The 25,781-nt window shown below is 35.4% G+C and overlaps 1 protein-coding gene across 1 annotated transcript in view; it reads left to right on the top strand.

The window, feature by feature from the left end:
• LOC150082844 (neural-cadherin-like) overlaps positions 1 to 25,781 on the top strand; it is a 500,869-nt gene that overhangs the window by 156,571 nt on the left and 318,517 nt on the right. The window contains exon 13 of the mRNA XM_090377625.1: positions 6,628 to 6,810. Within this exon, the coding sequence (XP_090233751.1) occupies positions 6,628 to 6,810 (183 nt within the window). The remainder of the gene's footprint in view (positions 1 to 6,627; positions 6,811 to 25,781) is intronic.

Raw genomic sequence — 25,781 nt, 5'->3', positions numbered from 1 at the left:
TCGCGTAAAGTAAAAAGTGGTATAATTTTTTCAAATCAAGTAACTGAAAAATTTGTTAATCAAACTCGCATTATGTGAGGCCTGGCTGTATAATATTATTTTTACCTTAATTCACTGAATTTGCTGACCTCAATTAAAGAAGAATACTTAAATTACAATGTTCGACCATGTATTCAGAACCCCATAAGATAATGTCAAAAGTTTGGACACTCCCAGACAGTATGCCAGGGAGTGTGCCAACTAGAAAAAAATTTCAAAACTATAAGATAAAAAATAAATTACTCTGCCATGACATTCATTTGCATCTGTACCACTTGGAATTAACAGACTCTAACCACCCATACAAAGGTGCCAGTCTCATCACACATTAATTGCAGAATGGGCGTGATCTGTGCTTTTGAGCCACTACCCATCTTCCAAGTTTCATCTAGCAGACCAAAAACCCACAATCGCAGCCCTTCTAAAATCACTCCATGTGATTGAATACCAGAAAAGTTGTATAGGCTAGGCCCTGTTGAATTGATAACAGGTTCAACCAAAGTAGTGTGGACTCGGATGATGCTATCAATTGAGATGAAATGCTACTTAATATCTGTGCAGAAGATATCCTGGAGACTGGATGCCTTGTTGTTACAAACACATAAGCAGAACAAGATTAGGATGATAAATTCCTTTATTCAAACAAAAAAAAACTGGCACGAGCAATCAGCTAATAAAGAGTAGACAGATTCACCTTCCGCCTTCAAAAACAAATAATGCACTTTCTTCAGTGGTGCTGTAGAGGTTCTGTACAGCAATACTGATGATTTAATCTCCCAATGTAGCTATCTGCCTTCAACAAAATCCAAGACAATTTGACAATTGTTGATGAATGGAAAACAAAATTGGAGAGCATCTTTGCTGGTTGTAAGTCTAAAGGGTATTTTTAATTCAGATTTTATTCTGAGTTACCTGAAAATAAACTCAGTGTATTTAAAAAAAAAAAAAAAAAAAAAGTGGCTTTACAATGTATTAAAAAATTAAAATACTTTACTTCTCTTAAAGTAAATGTCAAAATGTATTAAACTAATAAATTTTTAAGAATCACTGATAAATTATATTAAAAAAATCGTAGCCAGATTGCTTTTTTTAATCACAAATTTTTTAATGTAATTATAAATATCAAAAATCTAATATTGGAATAAAATTATTTCATTTTGCACTTAAACCATCCTCCTTGAGACTATAGTGTGGTTTTGCCACCATCGTGGGTAGTACAATTGGTAGAATTGCTATCCTCCCCACACTGGGTGGAAAAGACCTGAGTTTGAGTCCCGTTGATGATGAGAGGAATTTTTATGAGCCTTTTTCACAGCTTCGCTGAGTTAGTCGGTCTCAGGCGAGGGTAGCAGGAGTTTTTGGTCCAGCAAACAGAAAATCGACCCTGAACACTCAGTTTACAGACAGTATATACAGAGCAATATGGCCTTAGTCGTTGATGCTCCTAAAACCCTACAACAACAGATATAATGGTTTTGCCACTTGTCACTCATTTGGATAGATACCATACTTAAGTGCTATTCAGTTGAGGCTGTAGTTAGCCAATCTCAGACAGAGCGAGTAGTGTCTTCCCTGTGAGTTATTCCAGGATTTTCAACCTACACAATACACATTGGTGTGATATGGTCTAAGTCACTGATATGCCTGAAACCCTACAACAGAATGGAGACAGACTTTTTTTTATTAATAATAATAAAATGAATTAATGTTAGTAAAATTTGATGTACACCCTCTGAAGAATACCTGTAGAGCAGCGGTTCCCAACTGATGGTTTGAAAACCCTCAGGTTGTTGTTGTTGTTATTTGGTTTTTAGGAGCATTAGCAACTTAGGCCATATTGCTCTGGGGATATGCGGTGGTCATTTCCTGACCTTTCCGCATCCTCTGTATTTGGTGGTCACGGGCTCAAACCCAGGTCTAATCAAGAAGTGTGTGCCACGCACTGCTGCTCCTGCCCACCTGGCTATGGGGGCACCGATTACCCCAAGGGGTTTTGCACTAAAAATTCTGTAATGGCATCTGCTTAGATTTACATAGGTTTTTATGCAGTTCAGTTCAAATTTGTATTTAGTTGTGGTTTGGGTCACGAGCCCTTACATAGAAAGCACACGCAACAGGATGTTAGTGGAGGAATTGTACAAACCATGCCAATGTGTATCTAACTAATAATACAAGTATATAACTAATAAAAAACAAATAAAATAAATATAAAGTAATGAATTGCCAATGAAAGGAACCACACCTCCCAAAATTTTTTATAATTAGTTTACTATCTTACAGTATATCGTGTTAAATGTTTTTTATTCATTCTCAAAGACTATTGTTATGTATAGGTACTTAATAATTTTATATTATTACACAATATTGCTTATAAAAACTTAGTACTGGAAATATTTTATAATAAAAATTTAGAACTATTATACAATTTCAGAGAATATAGGCTTAGTGGTTCGTGATAAAAATATTATGCTGAAAGGAGTTCACGAGTCAAAAAAGGTTGAGAACTGCTGCTGTAGAGTTTAGAAAAAAATGATATGAATTTAGATATAATAAAAAAAAAAGAAAAAAAGAAGTATTTCACAACTTAATTGTAACTATTTTATTGTAGATATACCAGTGCAGTGGTTAACAATGAGCAGTGTATAAGTACAAGGTGGATTCAAGTTATAAGGTCTCCAGATTTATTTCTTGTAAAATGCACAAGATAAAGAAATGAAACATAAATAATTTTTCTACATAGACTCCTGGAGCGAGGCAACCAGCTCACTGGTGAATAGCAAATTTAGCTCACTGATGAATAGCAAAAGTAGCTGCTTTTCAGTTATGAAAAGTTCTGCTACAAAGAGTGTTATTCATTGCCGAAGACAATCAAATGTTCACTGGGTGTAAGGTCAGGTGAATATGGAGGATGTGAAATAACTTTAGTTTCGTGTTCTCTCAAATTTTGCACTTTAGCAGTACGACGGGGCAGAGCATTATGCTGGTGGAATTGAATGCAATTCAATCTCTAGGTGTGTTTCTTCTGAAAAGCTGGAAGAAACTTTTTCTTCAGAATCTCTTCATACAGTTTCCTGTCAGTTTAGTCCTTTGAAAATGTAGTGTGTAGGGATTATTCTATCACTATTCCAGAAAACAGTGGCGATCATTTTCTCTGCACTTGCATCAACAGAAATATTTTGAGCTGCGATGACCCATCACGCTTCCAATAGGCAAGACTGCTGCTTGGTTTTGGGAATGAACAGTAAAATCCGTGGAGAAGAAACAACCATTGATTGAAGCATCTTGAATGAGCACCACTTTGCATAACTTGACACGAATGCTGTTTTGTTCCCAGGAATGCTGCTGAATACCAAAGAATGGTATGCAAACAGCCAATAGAACTGGCTGTTGCAGGTTCATCCACTGTGATCTCCTGTCATCCAAAACAATTTCCTCCACCTAGCAGATGTTGGCCTCAGAATGACTGGCCCTAGGTCTTGGTTGACGAGTATTGTTTTTGCAAGACTACCATCTTTCACAAAACTTTCGCTCCCAGCTATGCTTATTTTTCACATCCATAATACTGGCAGGACACACTTCTCACACTTTCCTAAAGAATTTCAATAAATTTTTCCCCTTTAAATGCAATTTCAAGTCTTACAAACATACAGCAGGTGCTATAATTGATGTGTTCATTGCATCATGTTATTACAGCATTCTGAACTACTTTCTACCTTTTTTAAAGCATCTGCAATAATATATTTTTATTATTTAATTTAATTTAGTTTGGAGACATTATAAATGCAACTTGTACATAGCTGTGTACATATCCCAGGCCACCACAAGCCTAACACAGTGTGTTTACAAAATTCACAATATTTAAAATCTCAAAAAATACTTATTCAGTATGAAATTAAAATTTCAGCAAACTTTTTCCAAAATAATTTTATTCAAAAGTTTATGTAAATGGTGAGAATTTGTAAAATGGCAGTGAATATAAATTACAGTTGAATCTCGTTAATACATAGTTCAAGGGACCTATATTTTCACGTTTTGTAATAAACGAGATTTGTATTAATGATGTTCCCCAAAAGTGTCGATTTTACCCCCTTTTTTTTTTTTGGTACATAATACTGTATATCTAAGAATAATAATAACAAAATCAAAAATAAATTAATTTAAATTAATAAAATAAAATAAAAAACAAATGCATTGTCTAACACTACAGTAATAGAAATAACATTTTTTTTTTTTAAAGATTTTATTTTATTTTATTTGTAAGGTAAACTAAGAAAAAAGCAATTAACAGAAATGAAAATATTGTACAATTTATATTTTGGTATATACAATATTTTAGTATCACAGTAAAAGAATTACAATCTTAATATAAAAGGAGACATACAAACCATTAACTTTGTAAAAATTTAATCTAATTTAAAAGAAGAATCCAATGTTGTTTGCACAGTTTTTACCCTATGTGAATTTTAACTACAGCACAGACATTACAAATACGATAGTTGTTTCTTTATCAAAGTTACTGCAGGCCAACACATTTTTTCCTATTATGTTCAATGCATTTTGGGCATCTTTTTTAGATGGCAGTGTGTGCGCTTCACTTTTGGTGTCACTGGTAACAAAATCGTCGTTTTGTTTGGTGCTCAGAAGCTCTTCTGGTGTTGGCATTGCAGTGGTAGCAACTTCATCCACCTTCACAAACTTCAAATTTGCCAACAAACCCATATGCTCCTTCAAATTTCTCCATTCCTCAATGTTGCTATCACATTCATCTGTTGGACCATGTTTTTCAATGATATTCTCTCCAAAGCCACTCTTTCTGAAGCAGTTGATTACTACACTTGATGAAATACTGTCCCAAGCAATAACAAGATTATGGATAGCATCCAAGACATTCCAATTTGGCTGCAAATTATTCCCTCCTATGTTGCGGATCAAGTACCTTATCAGGCGGGCTCTGATAAGGTACTTATGCTCTCTTGAGGTTATAAATAATGCCTTGATCCAGTAGTTGCATTAAGCTGGTGGTATTGGGTGGTAAAAACAACAGCCATTATATTTGTCAACTTAATTGTCTCAGCAGAATGTACTGTGCAATGACCTAGAATCATCAAAATGTTCCTTTTTTTTCTGTAGCCATTCTTCTGTCTGCTTTTGATAACCAAGACTGAAAAATTTTGACCGTAAACCAAGCACTTCTATTGGCCCCTCATCACAGGGAAGTTGGTTAACTGCTTTAAAACATCTTGGCTTGGAAAACTTACCAATCATAAGTGGGCGTAGTTTTGTACTGCCATCTGAATTGCAGCATAACGGAACAGCGAGTCTTTGTCTACTTAATTTTCCACCATGACAAGACTCCTCGGACAGCAAATGTTTGTTTGGCAGCAAATTATAAAGTAAACCTGTCTCATCAAGATTAAAAATATCCTTTGCCTCGTATTTATCAAGAATGGACCGTACAGAATGCAACCAGCCTGTAGCCTTTTCTTTGTCGACTCTGGAGCCAGCTGCTGTTGAATTTGAAGTTGCTGAGCTAGATAATTTGCCTTTTCTTTCAAAATCAGACCTGATATTGGCAAATTAGATGCACATATTTGTTGGTACCACTCAAAGTTTTGTTTCAAGCTCCTCATGTTTTGCACCACAAATTCATTTCCTGTTTTTCATCGCTGCTCCAGTGTCACACACTTCTTTGAGTTTTTCAGTATTGTAGGTAAAGGGACGTATTCCTTTGCAATGTCCATTTTGCCTCACCCTCTTGTATAATTTTTAGTTTAATTTCTGGGCTTAATTCCGTCCATTTATGTTTTGTTGCCATAACACTGCTAGATAAGATTTAATATAAACAAATTTTAAATTAATTTATAGACAAGTTCCAAAAAAGACATCAGCTCAGATAAAATGGCACAAAAAATAGATTGCTGTATACGGTAGCAAAAGACTCTTTGACCTGGGGTAACAATTGTAACTTACCTGTGGAGAGCAAGGGGTGCATGTAAACAACTTAAAGCTTTTTATTCTTTTGTTAATTTAACAACATCATCCTTCAGAAAGATGTTTTTCAGAGTGCACTTGATGTTTTAGCTACCACAAACTGCTTTTGTTTACACAAAACTAATTTCTAACAAGTCAGTGCAGGTGCAGTATAGCCTCAGAAACTTATGCGCCATTAAACCTCCATAACACACACACACACACACACACACACACACACACACGTCAGTGCCATCCTTTGGGAAGCTGGGTGGCCAGAGGCAATAATTGGACAGCTCTGCCAAGATTTGTATTAAACATACAAAATGACAATATTTATTTCTCACTGGGTGAAAAAGAACTTTGGGTTACATATTAACCGAATTTTGTAATAAACAAATACATTTACTTAGAAAAGCCTATCTTTTCGCAGGGGAATAGTATGTGCTTCGTATAAAGGAATACTTTGCATAAAATGAGTTTGTATTAACGAAATTTTACTGTAGCATAGAATTGTAAATTGTCTTAATTTTCTGAATTTAAAACTAACTTTATTTTCAGGAAATCAGTTTAAATTATTTTTACAGAAGGTTTTCAAACTTTAATTTCCACTTTTAGAATAATGGAGCACAACAGTTAGCATCTGAAGCCACTGTTAACATCCAGGTTGCTGATGTCAATGATGAAGTTCCATTATTTATTGAGCAAGAACAGGAAACAGTTTTAGAAGGAATGCCTATACATACATTAGTTACTCAAGTACAAGCAATTGACAAGGATGGAACTTATCCCAACAATAAAGTATAGTATACCTTTCTAGTTGTTGAATATTTACTACATTAGATAGTAGTAGTAGTAGTGGCATGTGATGCAAGAAAGCAAATGTATGAGCTTATGCAGCACCAGCCAAAAAAAAAAAAATCACACCATTCCCTCCAAATGCCTGTCCGGTTCCTCCTTAAATTTATTTAATCTATCAACTTCCACAACAACAGATGGAAGTTGGTTCCAGTAATTAACCACCTGCACGCTAAAGGCAAATTTCCTCACATCTATTCTACATCTGTCTTTTCTTAATTTGAATTTATGCCCCCTTAGGTTTGTAATCTGAACGAGTGGAAGGATCCCATCAGAATTCAGCGTGCTGCTTAACCCATTCAAGGCCTTACACACCTCAATCAGATCACCGCACAGGTGCCTAGTCTCCAGCCATTGCAATTTGCAGAACTTAAGCCTCTCATGGTAAGAGGATCCGTTCATTCCCCTCACCAATCTTGTTGCCCTTCTCTGTATACTCTCAAGAAAATCTATATCCTTCCTAAAATGAGGCCTCCAGACCTGTACGCAGTACTCAAGGCTTGGCCTGACCATTGCCTTATACAGAGGGATAATCACATCCTTTTCCCTGCTAGCAAAATTCCTATATATCATTAACAAAACCCCATGACCTGCCCTGGCAGCTTGTCTGCGTTGCTCAGAAAACTTCATATCTGACTGCACAATTACTCCCAGGTCTTTTTCATTTTCTACCACCTTAAGTGTAGTACCACACAGTTGGTACGTTTCTCTGGCGTTTACTTCTACCCATATGCAGTACTTTGCATTTGTCAAGGTTAAACTTCAGTTGCCACTTCTTTGCCCATCTGCCCAAATTATCTAGAACCTCTTGCAGTAGCACACTGTCATTAACAACCCTGCCAACCTTTGTATCATCTGCAAACTTTGACACTAAGCCTGATATACCTTCATCAATATCATTGATAAATAAACAAAACAGAGGACCCAACACTGAACTCTGTGAGACTTCACTAATAACCTTAGTCCATGAAGAGCAGCACCCATTAATTACCACCCTCTGTCTTCTCCCACTCAATGATCCTTTTATCCATTGTAGCAACTTACCCTTAATACCATTCTGCTCCAATTTGTACAATAGTCTTCCATGTGCAACAGTGTCAAAAGCTTTCCTGAAATCCAAATATATGATATCAAAATTATTTTTTGCATCCAGTTCCTTTGTAACCACATCATAATATCCTATCAAATTTGGGGAGGGGAAACCACACACATATCACCTGTCCATCTCCTCCAGTAGTTTGTCTAGTTCCTTGAATTTATTCAAACTACCCACTTCAGCAACAGATGGAGGTCTTTTTCAACAATCAACTACCCACTGCTGAAGGCAAAAAACTTCTGCACATCTCTTTTGCAACTATCTTTCCTCGGTTTGAATTTATGACCACTCATGTGCATAGTCTGAGCAAGAGGAAGAATCAGATCACCTTAAAGGTGCCTAGTCTCCAGATGTGCTTCAGTTTTCAGACATGAAGCCTGTCTTGGTATGAGTATCATTTTCCTCTACTCATCAATTTTGTTGCCCTTCTCTGCATGCATTTCCTTATACAATGGAATAATCACTTACATAATCCTGCTTTAAAAATTCCTGTATATCATTGACAATACCTCATGAGCTGTCCCAGCAGCCTGTCTGCACTGCTCAGAACTTCATATTTGACTCCACAGTTATCCCCAAGTCTCTTTCATTTTCCACTACACTGAGTTCCACATTGTTGGTATATTAATTTGGGATTACTTACTCCCATGTGTAGTACCTTGCTCACTGGGATCTGTACAGTGGGATCAACTGACGATGTTACCAACAGTAAATTCTAAGTGGGAAGCATTCAAGGAATTAATCATGGATGCTACTAAAAGTTTCATGCCTATTAAAAAATATTGTTCAAGGTTTAGGCCTAAATGGTTATCTAATGAACTAATGAGACTCGTAACAGAGAAGAAAAATGCATGGGATGCATATAAATTATCAAGCGACTCAGAAGCCTATGGCAGATATAAGCTAGTCTGTAATCAGGTGACAAAGGAGGTTAGGCAGGCGAAGGCAGATTACGAGAAATCCTTGGCAAAAGATGCTAAGAAAAACAGCAAGGATTTCTTTACTTATATAAACTCTAAAAGGAAGGGGCTGAATCTGATTGGTCCACTTGACATCGATGGTTCGACTGTTGATGATCCTGCTCAGATAGCAAACAAACTGAATGAGTATTTTGCATCTACATTCACACATGAGGAATTATTAAGGTTTGAAAATGGCAGAAGGTTATCAAATTGTAGCAGGATACTTAATGATTTTGTAATAACTGAGAGCAAAGTGGAGGAGAAATTGTTGAAGTTAAACATAAGAAAAGCACCTGGGGTGGATGGGATGTATCCAGTTATATTAAAGGAGGCAGCAAAGCAACTAAGCAAACCCTTAGCCATAATTATGAGAGCATCCTTGGATTCAGGGGGGGGGGTCCCCACGGACTGGAGATGTGCAAATGTATCCCCAATTCACAAAGGGGGATCGAAGGGTGACATGAGTAATTACAGACCAGTTAGTTTAACTTCTGTTCCGGGTAAAATAATGGAGTCACTGGTTAAAGATGCATTGCAGGATCATCTAGACAAGACTGCAGCAATAATTCAGACACAGCATGGGTTTGTTAAGGGAAAGTCTTGTCTGACAAATTTGATAGGATATTATGATGCAAAAAATAATTTTGATATCATATATTTGGATTTCAGGAAAGCTTTTGACACTGTTGCGCATGGAAGACTATTGTACAAATTGGAGCAGAATGGTATTAAGGGTAAGTTGCTACAATGGATAAAAGGATGGTTAAGTGGGAGAAGACAGAGGGTGGTAATCAATGGGTGCTGCTCTTCGTGGACTAATGTTATTAGTGGAGTCCCACATGGTTCGGTGTTAGGTCCACTGTTGTTTTGTATATTTATCAATGATATTGATGAAGGTATATCAGGCTTAATGTCGAAGTTTGCAGATGATACAAAGGTTGGCAGGGTTGTTAATGGCAGTGTGCTACTGCAACAGGATCTAGATAATTTGGGCAGATGGGCTAAGAAGTGGCAACTGAAGTTTAACCTTGACAAATGCAAAGTACTGCATATGGGTAGAAGTAAACCCCAGAGAAACGTACCAACTGTGTGGTACTACACTTAAGGTGGTAGAAAATGAAAAAGACCTGGGAGTAATTGTGCAGTCAGATATGAAGTTTTCTGAGCAATGCAGACAGGCTGCCAGGGCAGGTCATGGGGTTTTGTCAATGATATATAGGAATTTTGCTAGCAGGGAGAAGGAGGTGATTGTCCCTCTGTATAAGGCAATGGTCAGACCACGCCTTAAGTACTGCGTACAGGTCTGGAGGCCTCATTTTAGGAAAGATGTAGTTTTACTTGAGTGTGTACAGAGAAGGGCAACAAGATTGGTGAGGGGAATGAACAGATCCTCTTACCAAGAGAGAGGGTTAAGTTCTGCAAATTGCAGTGGCTGGAGACTAGGCACCTGCGCGGTGATCTGATTGAGGTATATAAGGCCTTGAATGGGTTGAGCATGCTGATAGGTGGTAGATGACTTTCAGCAACCGGTGAAATACCACCACTTTGCTTATTGGAGGCTTGAAGTGGTGAAACCCATGTTTAGTCTCTAGAGCAAAGTTTCCGGCATCCCCCTCCCCCCATACTTCTCCTTAAACCCATTCACTGTACTGAGTACTATAGGTTTTGATACCTTTCGTGTTTGGGGTTTTCGTAAAAAAAAAAAAAAAAAAAAAAAATTCTGATGGGATCCTTCCACTTGTTCAGATTAAGAAAAGACAGGTGTAGAATAGATGTGCAGAAATTTGCCTTTAACCAGCGGGTGGTTAATTACTGGAACAAACTTCCATCTGTCGTTGTGGAAGTTGACAGGTTAAATAAATTTAAGGAGGAACTGGACAGGCATTTGGAGGGAATAGTGTGTATTTTTTTTTTTTTTATTTTTTTTTTATTTTATTTTATTATTTTTTTTATTTTTATTATTATTATTATTATTTTTTTTTTGCTGATGCTGCATAAGCTCATACAGTTGCTTTCTTGCATCACATGCCACTACTACTACTACTACTACTTTTAAACTTCAGTTGCCACTTAGTCCATGTGCCTGATTTTTCTAGATCTTGGTGGAGTAGCATACTTTGATTGTCGTTAAACCACCCTCCCAACATTTGTTATTATCCACAGATTTACATTAAGCCTGATATATCTTCATCAATATCATTAATAAATATAGAAAACAATAATGGGTCCAGCACTGTAATTAACTCCTGGATTTCTGTTCCCCATCTGCCAAACCTTACATTTAGAAGCATTAAGAAGCAGTCAGACCAGTCTTCTGACATTTAATTCATCAACAAACTTTCGCTAATTCCCTCTACTTATCAGTGTTTATTTAGGAATACTAGAAACAGGATTTCTGATGTAAAAAAGATCGAACACCAATATTCGTGTACTTGTGAAAAAAACAATGCATGCATTAATGCATTTTATTATCTTTTGGAAACTTCCCATTTAGTGCAAGGATTTGAGGTTTGCACAATACAGTAGGGATTATTTTGATAGGTTATGTTCAGATTGAAACATAGTGGTATTTTTATCATTTAATATTCTAAAGTTTTTAATATAATTAATAGTGGCAGAATATATGCAACAGATTAATATTTGGTTTTTATGGAGAAATATTGAGATATTAGAAATTTGCTTAGCAGTCATTTGTGTGTGTCCCCCCCGCCCACATCACAACCACCAGTGTTACACTTCTCTTTACACTTAAGGGATCTTAATTTTAAAAAATCCAGTAGTTACTCCCTAGATTGCAACCATGAACTGTTTTTGAAACTATATTTACACCTGGTTACACTGATTGGCATTTGTACTTGTGCAGGACAAATTGTGTAATTTATGTAAATGTATGCATTTGATAGTATGAACCAGAGCTATGCTTTATACGTTCTACGTTGATATCAATATTTGTAAAAGAATAAGAGAAGTTTACCTCAGTATGATACATAGAACACTTCCATATGATACTCTCCAGAAATTAAAACTAAAAAAATCGAAAATCTTGCATTACAGTAAGAAATAACAGGTAGGAAAATCGTTTTGCATTTTTTTTGTTAAATTAATTTTTTACTTAATTTTTTAATTGTGTTCATTTGATTTTTAATTATTGTTAATTTCTTACTATAATATTTTCAATTTTTTAAAATTGTTTTTGGTTTAATTTTTTGAGAGTATCATAACGAAGTGTTCTATTTATCATATTGAGGTAAACCTCTTATTATTTTACAAATAAATGTATGCAGTATGAACCTGCTTTACACTTGCAAATATGAATCTGTGGTAAAAGAAAAAAAACTTAACTTATAATTTACCATATTTTCTACACCATAAGATGCAGTTTTATCCCTGGAGAATGTTGCCTAAAATTCCCTTCTGTATTGTGATCTGAAGGTATGCTAGCCATAAAAAGGGTGGTTGGGAAATTAAACATAGTTAGTTAATTCCTTTTGGTTTTAGCCAGCTGCAGTCATTGAGCATCTTAATTAATAAACTTTTTAAAGCATTCATGGATGACGAGTGGGCCAAATGAACAGAGAAACCAAACAATGATTTGATACCAAGAAGAAAAATGAGGTGACCAACAATTTTACAAGTGTATATGAATGGGTGAAAAATATGAGGGGATTAGTGAAGCATGAGATAGTTGTCGTCTTTCAAGAATGTAAAATCAACAATATCCTTGATAGTACTGAAAATTATACTGTTTGAAGAATGTAAAAGTTCAATCCATAATGTTAGCAATGCCATGTGTGACATTAGCACCATTTTTGGCATTCTACACAACAAACCAAAGCTTCTTTGTATACTAATATTTTATTTAGTAAGCACTTGCAAAAGTGTATTTCAAATATATAAGCAATAACAATTTTTCTCAAAATTGACTTATAAACCGTGAGCATGTTATTCATAATTATTCCCTCAAGCATGTTCATTTAGATGGTTTTAAGACACAAATATGATAAAAAAAAAAAAAATAAAAAAAAAAATTTTATAGAAATGCTTATATTCAAAACAAAATGAAATAGAGTTCAAATTGAATAGAATACAAATAATATTATTTTTTAAACAATAAATATGTTAAATGTTAATGACTACAAATTCAATCAGGTGTTCTTACTTTTTAAAGAAATTGGAATTTCTCTTCATAAAGGCACTGTATATTGTATTGTCCTTTCATTCTTTTGTACCTTAACATTTTCATTTGCATTTAATTTTATTTTTCCTTTTGAATTTTTTTTTTTTTTTTCTTCTGTACAAAGCAGTTGAAAAACCACACTGAAATATGTCCAAAATAGTATCATTGTATTCTCACTTAGGAGAGATCTGCATTAATAAAGTATATACAAGGGTGGGTCAGTAAGTAACAGATAAGCTGTAACATCTTTATTATCTGAGATATTGTAACCATACATAAAATACAGGCTTTTAACTTTGTGAAAATATCACTTAATATAAGAACAACCATACTCGCTGCATTTTCTCTAGCATTCTTTACAGGAAGTGAATGCACTTTGGTAAAAATGCATAGGTGTAAATGCCAGGAGACTGACATTTACACCCATGCCTAGGCACCTCTGTAGCCAGGTGGGCAGGAGCAGCAGTGCATAGCACACGCTTCTTTATTAGACGGGGGTTCGAGCCCGTGACCACCAAATACGGAGGATGCGGAAAGGTCAGGGAATGACCACCGCATATCCCCGGAGCAATATGGCCTAAGTTGCTAATGGTCCTAAAAGGCAAATAACAACAACAACGCCTGTGCCTAATGTCAGAAATGAGTTCCATTTCAGTCTCAAATCTGACCATGCAGGTATGCCTTCAGTCTGCCAAATAAAAAATAAAAAAAATCTGATGGGATGAGGTCAGGTCTATAGGGCGAGGCATTATGCTCCACCCACCTGGACAATTATTTGTCTGTCATCTGTGATGTGTGTGGCCTTGCATTATCCTGGTCAAACTTTGTCCTGACAATTCATCTCAGGCCTTTTGGTTTTCATGGCTTGATTAAGATTTTGCAGGGACAGGCAGTATCTTTCTTTGTTGATGGTGGTTCGACTTTCCAAGTAATTGATAAAAAATCATGCCATTTTGATCCTAGAAGAAGGTTGCAATAAATTTTGTAGTTGATTTGAAAAGTTTTGGCCTTTTGTTTACAGGTTTTTATGGATCTTAGTTTGGGTTCTGGGAAAAGTGAAGTTTCATCACATGTGATGATCCCTTGAAAACGCTCAGGACTGCCAGCACCAAACCTCTCCAGTAGATCTTCACAATCTCTTTCCTCACGGACATCTCTCATGTGGGCAGCTTCGATACCTGCTGAGAACAGCTTTTTCTGTACTCCAGTCTTTTTTGATGGTGGTCCCTTCCCTTTGACATTTTCACAGTGTACATCACTTCTGTACTTGTCATTTCAATTGCACTGGTTGTAGAGTTCTTTATTTTCACTGTCTGTGACAGACATCAGTCTTCTTACTCTTGGTTTGTCCTTGATGTCGAAATCACCTTCCCAAAACTGTAGAAGCCACCTCTGGACATTACTTCGATCAGTTATCTGGTCTCCATGGACTGTGAAATGGCTGTCACTTTACCCATCCATATCTTCAGATTTAAAAACACCCAAAAAATTATATTAGTTGTGGTAATGGAGTAATTGGTAGTACAACAAGAGTATATTATAAATTCCTACCCCCTTTTCTTATGCACATGCATGTGTAAGTATTGTGTATTACTTATTGACCCACCATTGTACACGAAAAAAAGAAAAGCACTCGGCATTATACAGTCAAAATTAGTGAGTATTGCTGATTTTCACTTTTGTATCAGATTGCTGTAAACACAATGAAACTGGATATATCCTGTCCACCCCAGGTGCCTTATGTTTAACTTCAATTTCTCCTCCACTTTGCTCTCAGTTATTACAAAATCACTTGGCTCCCTGTTAGAGTTTAATAAACTTCTTTCATTTCCCCTCCTTGAAAATAACTCATGTGTGAATGTAGATGCAAAATACTCATTTAGTTTATCAGCTACCTGAGCATGATCATCAATAGTCAATCCATCTGTGAAATGATCCAATCTGATTCATTCCTTTTCATCTAGTGTTCACATAAGTAAAGAACTCTTTGCATCCTTTGCCAAACATTTCTCATAATCTTCTTTTGCCTGCTTAACCTCCTTTGTGACTTGATTACAGACATTTTATGTGTGTCATAGGCTTCTGTGTCACCTGATAATTTCTATGCATCCCATACATTTTACTTCTCTGTCACGAGCCTCATTAATTCATCTGACATCCGTTTAATGGAATGGAATCTATCCAATCATGTTAAGGGAGACAGCAAAGGAGGTAAGCAAAACCCTTAATCACAATTATGAGAGCCACCTTGGATTCATGGAAGGTTCCTGTTGACTCAATGTGCGAATGTATCCCCAATTCATAAAGGGGATCAAAAGGTGACACGAGTAGTTTTAGACCTGTCAACTTAACGTCTGTTCCAGGGAAAATAACGGAATCACTGGTTAAAGTAGTAATGCAGGACCATCTGGACAGCAATGCATTTATATGGCAGTTACAACGTGGATTTTTTAAGAGGCAGTCTTGCTAACCAATCTGACAGGTTACTTTCATGCAGTGACAAGGGAGCTGGATGCAAAAAATAATTTTGATACCATATACTTGGATTTCAGGGAGGCTTTTGATACAGTTGCACATAAGACTGCTATATGAACTGGAGCAGTGTGGCTTTGAGGGCAAGGGATAACGGGATGATTAAATGGAAGAATGTCTGCTGGAATGGATGCAGAGAAGGGCAATGAGATTGGTGAAGGGAACAAAAGAGTGCTCTTTCCTAGAAAGGTTCTGCAAATTGCAGTGTCTGGAGACTAGGTACCTGTGGGATGATCTAATTGGGGTTTTTAAGGCCTTGAATGGATTGAGTAAGCTGAATGTGAATGGGACTACACACATGAGGGGGTATAAATTTAAGTTGAAGGTTGATTGCAGAATAGATGTGCAGAAGTTTGCCTTCTATTGTAGGAACAGGCTTCTATCTGTTGTGGAAGTGAATGGTTTTAAATAAATTCAAGGAAGAACTAGACAGATTTTTGGAGGGCAATGATGGGTGAAGTGTTTTTGTGTGTTTTGGTTGATGCTATATAAGCTTGCTTTCATTTGCTACTACTACTGCTTAAAAAATACTTATGACAGCTTGAAATTCATTTGAAAAGGCAAAATATTACAAAAAATAGTGGTTGTTTATGGGTGAATAAGGTGCTACTCAGTTGGAGTATGTAAAATTCTCTTGCCCTCTGTGTGATTATTGGATTAGAAAGACATGTCCAAAAAAAAGGACAAATCTGAAGTAAGCAAAAATGTTATCAATGAGCCATTACAAAAGTAGCTTAAGGCCATGGATAAAAGCCTACATTGTTTCAAAATTTCACAATAAATTATATTGAATTCCCCATTGGTGTTTTCAATAGACCACAAATCAGCAAGCTGTTGTGAGATGTTAATTCAACATATATCTCAGAAAAAAGGTGGAAGCTTTAACATTTGTGAATATTGCAGAAAAAAAATTTTTAGGCACCTTTTAAAAGAGTTTTAAAAGGTGCAGTTGTTAATATTTGTTAAAAAAAAAATGCTCAAACTAAATAAAGTACAGTTGTGTCCCCATATCTGCTGATTCAGTTACCCGCGGTTAACCACGGAAAAATTTAATGGATGCACCGTTTTCAAACTTTTGAATAATTTCAAGTTTTTCTTTAATTTGAAAGCACAACTCTTGTGTTTGCCTATTTTTGCAATTTCTAAACAAAAAAAATAGTTACTACAAAAAAAAAAAAAAAAATCCGACAACTTGACATAAATAACGAAACAAAATTTGTCATTTTGTGGTGTGACAGAACACAACAATCTGCGTGATGCACTAAAGCAAACTAAACATTTGGTCTCTCTCTCTTTTTTTTTTTTTTTTTTTTGTTTTGTTTTGAGCAGTAGGTGTGAACTGCAATAATTAAAGACAAACACCAGCCAAGGAATAAAATTTTTACTATAAAAATAATGTGATACACTATCGGAAATATTACAATAAATTACGATAAAACGTTAAAAATATACCGAAGCAATAAAATTATCTAAAATAAACTGAATTAAAAGCGATAAAACCTGAAGCTGTTGAAGACTGCTGTCTCCTTCTTCAACAGTATACTCTTACTGCAATGACACATCCTTAAGTAGCAGACCCATGGCACTCATGCACGTGGTCCATCAGACACATGGTCGGCATTCCCCACGCGCGCATCGGAAACGGAAGTGGCTCGGGAGCGTGTCAAACAGAACCGGTCATCCCATCTGATGACAACCGCCTCAAACAGGGGGTGTAAACGTGTCCCCCTATTAACAGGACGCGGTCATTACAGACTGTGTCCATAGATTTTGGGAACGCAAGTGGCTCGAGAGCTTGCGAATCAGTTCATCCAGTTGTAATACTATTAACAGGGACAGGGGGACACGTTTACACCCCCTGTTTCAGGCGGTTGTCCTCAGATGGGATGACCGGTTCTGTTTGACAAGCTCCCGAGCCACTTCCGTTTCCGATGCGCATGTGGGGAATGCCGACCATGTGTCTGATGGACCACGTGCATGAGTGCCGTGGGTCTGCTACTTAAGGATGTGTCATTGCAGTAATAGTATACTGTTGAAGAAGGAGACAGCAGTCTCCGAAAGGTTCAGGTTTTATCGCTTTTAATCCAGTTTATTTTAGATAATTTTATTGCTTCAGTATATTTTTAACGTTTTATCGTAATTTATTGTAATATTTCCGATAGTGTATCACATTATTTTTATAGTAAAAATTTTTTTTATTCCTTGGCTGGTGTTTGTCTAATTATTGCAGTATGGAATTTCCCAGCCCCATAGGCCTGTTTGAAGATATAGTAGGTGTGAAGACAGTGGGGGTTGCAAGATAATAGGTACACTAATCTCCCAGTGACGACTTATAACACCGGTTCTTGTTGCTTATTTGGAGTCTTGAAGTGTCCTGGTAAATCGAGTCTGTTGTACTTTATTATTACCGTATTTAATGTTGGTAAAGTCTTACTGTGGGTTTAATTTATCAATTAAACTTTATTATATGTATGTATGTATGTACAAGAAAATCACATTATATAGAGAGTCATCAGGTGTTCGTTTATATCCATGGTTTCAGCCATCCATGGTAGGTCTTGGAACGTATCCCCCGTGGCTACAGGGGTCTAACTGTATTATTTTGGCAAGATGACAGAGTACCTATGTAGATTATTAAGAAAAATGATAACGTACCTACATACATTACACCCTCAATTTTATAGACTAATAAGGCGAAGGGTCTTCTGTTGGTGAATTTCTTTAAAGTTTTTTGATGTGAAAACATCTGTGGCGGCACTAGAGTAAAACCAGTTGGTAACGAAATTTTTTTACGGAAGTGACGCAGTTGATTGGGAACGAAATTTTTTATATAAATGACGCAATCGATGTCACTTCCTATTAGGTGGCTGTTAAAATTTCAAATGACATCACTTCCTGAATGGTGCTAACAATGCTAATTCAGTCACTAACTTTGATTTAGTAGAGTAAGTTCATACTAAGATACGGAAATGACATCACTTCCTAAATGGTGCCAACTCAGTCACTAATGTTGATTCGGTAGAGTAAGCAGTGGGTAGTAATATTATGAAAGAATAAAAGCTTCAACGCTACTGAAGAAGTCTCTTGTGTAAAAAAGGAATGAGTTCAAAAATAAAGAGAATGAAAAAAATGCAGACTTTAATAAACTCTGCTTAAGATTTTGATCAACATCAATTTTCTAAGTAGCTTAAGTAAGTTTCAATCAAACCATTCAAAAATTTAAATAGTTTTGATTCAAGAATGCAACAAAAAAAAATAATCACTTTTTGCAGTAGTTTTTGGTTATGACGTCATACTAGTCTACAAATGGATTTCACTAACTATTGAACTGTAAAAATACCAAATCTAATTTCAGTTAACCTATAAGAGCATTTCGAAGATGGCTAAAACTGCAGCTGAGCGAAATCAAGAAAAGTATGCAAGAATAAAAGCTTCAAAGCCACCGATGAAGCCTCCCATGTTGACAAAAGAAAGAGTTCAAAAAAATGAGAACAGATTTTAATAAAATATGCTTCTCGAAATTTACATTGACTTCTCATCAAGAAGCTGGACCATCGACATCACAAAATTATATTCAAGAACTTCCTGAAGATTTCATTCCAGAAGAAAGATTTGAGTTCAAATGAGTTACCTGAGGATTTTTAGTTGATTCCTGAACCGGCTAGAGCAGTGGTTTTCAACCAGGGTGCCGCAACAACGTTCCAGGGGTGCCACGTAATTTGGGTTTAAGTTAAACTTTTTTTTTTTTTTTTTTTAATTTATGTTTATTTCATTATAAAACGGTGTACAGTATCTTTTTAATTTTATGATTTATAATTGATGTTTACTTAGTACCTCTATATAAAGAATAAAGTTATTATATACTATATATATATATATATATAATTTGTATTATGAAATATAATTTTTATAATTATATTATTGTAATAACTATCATATACAGAGAGAGAATCGGATATAACAGACAGAAAACTGAGTAGGGATGCCGCAAAATAAAATAAATTACTTAGGGGTGCCATTATTAAAAAAAGGTTGAAAACCACTGGGCTAGAGTATACTGCAACAACAAGCTTCGATTGCATCATCCAAAAGGAAACAAAATCATATTTCAGCCGAAATCACTTGTAGATATTTCACACCTTTCAACAGTAGTCAAGCATGAAATCATTTACAAGAACATCGAACATGACCATAACTCTATATAAAGAATTTGAACGACAATTTCTGAAACACATTTGGAGCTGTTTGTGATATCTGCAATTGATTATGATATGAAAATGATGTAAAATTGTGCACTCCAGGAAGTTACCCGTTACTTTTCCTAGAATTTCGAACAGCAGACATAAGTATGAAGGCTTGTAATACTTGTCGAGCACCTCACAGAAATGATTCTATTCCAACGGTTTCATTTATCCTGTTATTCCACCTCATCTGCCTTGATTGGATTTAGTAACCGAGCGACTCATTTCTCCTTGTATACCATTCATGGAGATTAGAAGACTAAGACATGGTTTTGGCCAATATGAAATTTTGGGCCAAATTATAAATGTTCCTGTAAATGTTAATTCGATGGTCAATCATTTGCCTTGGTGAATAGATGACGATTATTGCATTAGCATTCATATCAAATGTAAAAAAAAATACATAAATCGAATTATTTAATGGGCTTGGTTCATAAACGAGATGTAAGGGTTTGGTTAAAGTATCTACTTGCGACTCCTTTGTATCGTCTGTATGATATCGAGATTGACGATGTATTGTATTCTTCGATGAAAACATGGAACATGATGCTCCTACACATGATGATGAAATGAGTGAAGCTATACCTATTGAAGAAAGTTTAGTCGCTCAAACAAACTCTTTTGTGGAGTGATGACAGATATTTATGAATAGCTCCTAGTGAATGAAATGTTCCACAAAGTTTGCTTTTTGATGAATATGCTGAAGAATTGTCCTTTCCTTTGCATTTACCTTGGTCAGTATCAAGAGTTTACAGATAATTTAAAAGTTACACCATTTATGATGGCATAGAGTGATTCCATCATAAACATTCAATAGGTATAACTTTGTTGTACAGATCGCCATGGAGTGACACCTTATCTTTATATGGCCATGAAAATAACGAGACTAAGAACTTGAGATTCATTAACAGTTGCTTTTAAATACATCGGAAAAGACACTAGCTCACCAAAGAAAAATCCAATTGCAAGAATACGTCAATAACTGCATTGAAAACAATTTAGCATTTTTGAAGCCGATTCCTAATTGAACTTTTTTACCGGACACAATGTAAAAGACATCTATTTGCAAAGATCTGACAATTGGGTAAACCTACGTTCTTAACTTTGAGAGCAAACGAAATTGGTTGCCCTAAATTGCAAAAAATTATACAAATTAAAACAGGATGATTTGGATATCCCTGACGAGCGAACAGAAACTCTTCATTTTATGGCAAAGGCGACATTAGTAATGAAGCTGCTGTAATTTGTGCAATTCATTTTAATAACCTTGTGAATTGTATTTTTACTTTACTCCAGTCTAAGCATTTCAGTCCATTTCGACAATATGACGTCATCAGCTATTTTAAACGGATTGAATTTCAGCATTGTAGCAGTCCACATGCTCGCATTCTTTTGTTGCTCCCTAAAGAACCTATGGGAAATGTTATGAATGCAATGATAAGTCAGCTCATCTCTGTTTCTATTACAAAAGCCTCTGGTAATATCAAACTCATAAACATACTTTTACTTGTTACAAAAGGATCCAAGCTACCTACAAACAGGTTTGTCATTTTGAAGCTCCATTTATGCCATCATGATCTATGATGATATTAATTCCCATGCCAAAAGCAGACACTTGACAAGTAAAATATAATGCTGAATACAAGAAATTGTGGAAGAATCTAGATGACAAAGAATATACTAGCATCGATCGCTTCTTTAAAGAAAATAGCATTCATTTGGAATCATATTATATCAATTTACTTCGAACTGGTATTGCTTCGCCAAAAGTCTTTCTGATACGGGAATCTCATCAAAAATGGCATAACCCCTTCAATCCTTTTGTGTTTAGCATTTTAAAGTCTAACGTGGACATTCAATTCATTGTGGATGGATATTCTTGTGCTGCTTATGTTGTCAAATACGTAAATAAGACCAATTGCAGGATTAGCAATTTACAACGTAAAGTTATTGAAATTATGAATGAGTATCCTGAGTTTGACTTCGTTGAAATCGCAAGAAAATTAAGCATTGACATGCTCAGATCTTAAAATTACTAGTCAAGAGGCTGCTTGGTATTTGCTTCATCAACTGATGTCTGAGAGTTCAACTGTTGTTACTTATATACCTACCATGTGGCCTATCAAGCAACAACATAATAGAAAATCGAATGAAGAAATGGAACAAGAAAACTGGATGACAATTCTACTGACATTTTGAAAGAGAATTGGCTTAATAAGTACGAGAAAAGACCTCCAGAACTAGAAAACGTTACTTTAGCTGACTTCGTTGCCAATTATGCTTGCACCTCGCAACATGAGTATTGACTTCATCAATATCCAGAAATACTTCAATATCGAAATTATGATATGGTCAACAACATGAATGAATATAAAAGTGAGATGGTTACTCTTCATTTACCTTTTCGAAGGAAGAAGAGGAAATACTTTCTGAAATGAAATTTCTCAATTTGTATGTTAAACCTGAACAAGTTATTTTAGAACATCGTAAAAATTATGAATCTGATTTAGATAATTACAAAACTATGGAGATGTGTCATGAAATATACCATACTGACATAGAAGCTGATGCATCTGCCATCGGTGATACAAAACTTTGCAATGTTGACTCGTGAAGATGTTGATCCATATAAAAATTTCTACGAATACCCATACAGTGAAATGAATACCGATCTTCAACTAGCAACTTTAAATCAGCTTGATGTAATAGCAAATAAATGAGAAAATTTAATGCCAAACAATCAGTTTTGGGATTTAATGCAGAAAGCTAATTTAAAACAGGAAGGAATTTTATTACTTGTCATTTATACTTTACTTCAATCTAATCTTCAGCCTATCCAAATATTCCTTACTGGCCCTGCTGACTGTGGCAAGACATTTGTGATTCGATTATTGATGGAAGTTTATAATCGGTTTAATAGTACTGATAATTTTTGTAATGCTTATATAACTTGTGCTTCTACTGGAAAAGCTGCTGTAGCTATTAATGGTACTACTGTGCACACCGCATTGAAAATTTCAATATTGAAGAATTTACCCCTGTCTTATGAAGTTGCTCAACAATATTGTATTCTTTTCAAATATATACGTGTTTTAATTATCAACGAAGTTAGTTTGATTGGAGCTGAACTTTTATCTCAGATAGATGTTTACCTGCAACAAATTGCAGGCCATGTAGATCATAATTTCGTTGGATTTAGACATTTTTTTTGATTGGTGATTTGCAACAGCTGCCCCCCTCCCCAATATGAGCAACACCTATTTTTCAACAGATTAAGCAATGTGTCGCAGGCAGGCCCCAATATTTGGCATGGGTTATAATATTATGAACTGAATGAAGTGATGAGACAGTCGAATTCAGAATTCTCGAGAGTGTTGACTAAAATTGGAAACTCTTTTCGGTTAACCCATTGACAAACAAGAACTAGGAACTTATTGAGTCGATTTGTGAGCAAAGAAGCAGGTATTCACTTATATTTGAAAAATAAATCTGTGTACGATTATAACAATTTGTGTTAAATTTGTCTTCGGATGCAGAATGTGAGGTTCATATGCGGCAAAAACTTCATAAAATGGCAGTATTAGATGCTGGTGGATTACTCTATGAACTTCCTTTACTTATTGGCAAACCATACTTGATAACCACTAATATTGATGTGTCCGATGGTCTGGCTAACGGAGTCTTAGGAAAATTGGCATGTATTGAATATGATGAAGAGACTAATTGTATTAAATGTCTTTGGATGAAATTTCCAGGATGCTGTGGGTCGACTTGCTAGAACGAGGGCTCATTGGTTTGCTGTAGCTAGAGAAATCGATTTAGAATCTGCACTGATCACAAGAAGTAAGAGTGTTTTGTTGAATAACAACAGAACGATCTCGGCTAAACAAAATCATTTTCCACTAATATACTGGCTTGTGTTATTACCATCCATAGATCTCAGGGAGGTACTTTCAATTCCATAGTTTATGAATGCGAGAAATACCATTAGCAACTAGTTTTTTGCATTGTTTCGAGTTATCGATATCAATGATCTTTACGTTGTTGCTGCAAATGGAGAAAAGAAATTTTATCATGGACTGAGGAATGCTACATCCACTCTTGCACTTCAAACTGAAATGACCAGGTTGCCGAGTAATTCTTTACTTGCCATGCAAGATACTTTATATGAGTTCATCAGTAAATGACAACATCTTTCCATTTTAACTTTAAATTGTTGAAGTTTACGTGCTCACAGGACCTCAAGGACCACAGTGATGATCTCACTGATGCAGTCACACAACAATCCAATTTACTTCTACTTTCTGAAACGTGGCTAAATAACAAAGAAGTAATCATAACCTAACTTCTATTGTGTCATTCAATTCAAACAAGAAGATCAATTTTGCAGTGTAGCAGTTTATCATAAGAGAGAAAATCGTACTCATGTGGTTACTTCTCATATTATTAGCCATATGGTGCAAGGAAGCCATGACAAACTGTTGGAAAATCCATGAGTGTTAGACCTGTTGGAGACATTTGTGCAGCTGAATGCCTTCTTCCTGATGGTCTAACGATATTGTCTATAGTCATTTACATTTCACCTAACCAAAAGATCGAACACATCATTGAATTCTTCCATTTCATTTTACTTCCTTGCATGATTGAAGGAGCTGCACTGCTACAACAATTTTTTCACAAAAAATATGACCGAATACTAATGATACTTAGTGGAGATTTCAACGTTCATTTTGCAGATACTCAATCCAAACTTTTGACTGATTTCTTAGAAAGTAAATTTGGACTAATGTTAAATACTTCTAGTTCTGTATGGACTACTAATCATGGAACTATAATTGATGCTGTGTTTCAAAGACATGTACACTCTTTACAATCTCAATATCATAATTTAGCTATCACAAATCCATTGCAAGTAAATTACCTATTGAACCTGTATTGCAAGTAAATTACCTATTGAACCTGTATGCAACCTCAAATTCATGAAGCTGTCAAAAAAAAATAAATGCTTTAAAATGCTAAACATGTTCAGATTCTTTTCATCCTAAATCCCTTTAACCTTGTCCAAGCCCAAGGATGTTTTCACATAAAATAAAACATCTGTAGTGCATACAGGGTATACACACGCTGCTTTTTTTACAAGACCATTTGTATCAACATAATTGAAAAATTTAAACAGTTACTTTGTACGTGTTAGAAATACCCAAATAAATTTAAATAAAAAACAAGGTTTTGCTTACCTTGACTTTATTATTTGATACATAGTTTATAATAGAAGAAAATTCACAGTGACTGCAGTGGTGCCTTGAGAAACTTTATTCAGAGTTGGAGCTAAGCAGCCAAAGTTGAGATACTGTTGAATCTTCAGAGCTGGAGGACTCCTTAAAAATTGCTTTTGCTTAGCCTTGTTTATTACAATGTCTGACATTAACTTTCATACCTTATTCCTTGTAGATGTAAGAAACGCCAGTCTAACTTTTCTAACAGCTTTAATTTCTGTTCAGCACTCAGATGCACACTATTTTTATTTTCATAAGTTTCTTAGGACCATGATAATCTACTGTGAGGTTATAATAAAGATATAGGACACAGATGTGCTCTTAACAATATGGTACAAAGCATATCCATAAACAGACTGGGACATGCTGTCAGCTGCTGTGACCCAAGTTTCCAGTTTCCCTATGCCAAGAACACACTCAAAATCCACTCTGGTGCTAGTTTTTTTTTTTTTTTTCCATTAAATTAAGATCTGTAAAATCAAGGTTTTACTGTATTTTCTGCTAAAAACCCTATTGAACATTCAAATACATTTATATTTTGTTGTAATAGGTAGGGCACTTTGTGTTCAAAAATTGTGACGAAGCAATATCGATTACAAATTTGGAATCAGCACCTAAAATTTGTATGAG

The sequence above is a fragment of the Mastigoproctus giganteus genome, chromosome 7 (genome assembly GCF_048544385.1).
Source record: "Mastigoproctus giganteus isolate SK-2022 chromosome 7, ASM4854438v1, whole genome shotgun sequence".
NCBI classification, from domain to species: Eukaryota; Metazoa; Arthropoda; class Arachnida; order Uropygi; family Thelyphonidae; genus Mastigoproctus; species Mastigoproctus giganteus.
The sequence above is the reverse complement of the archived record's forward strand: the minus strand, read 5'-3'. Positions and strand labels throughout refer to the sequence as shown.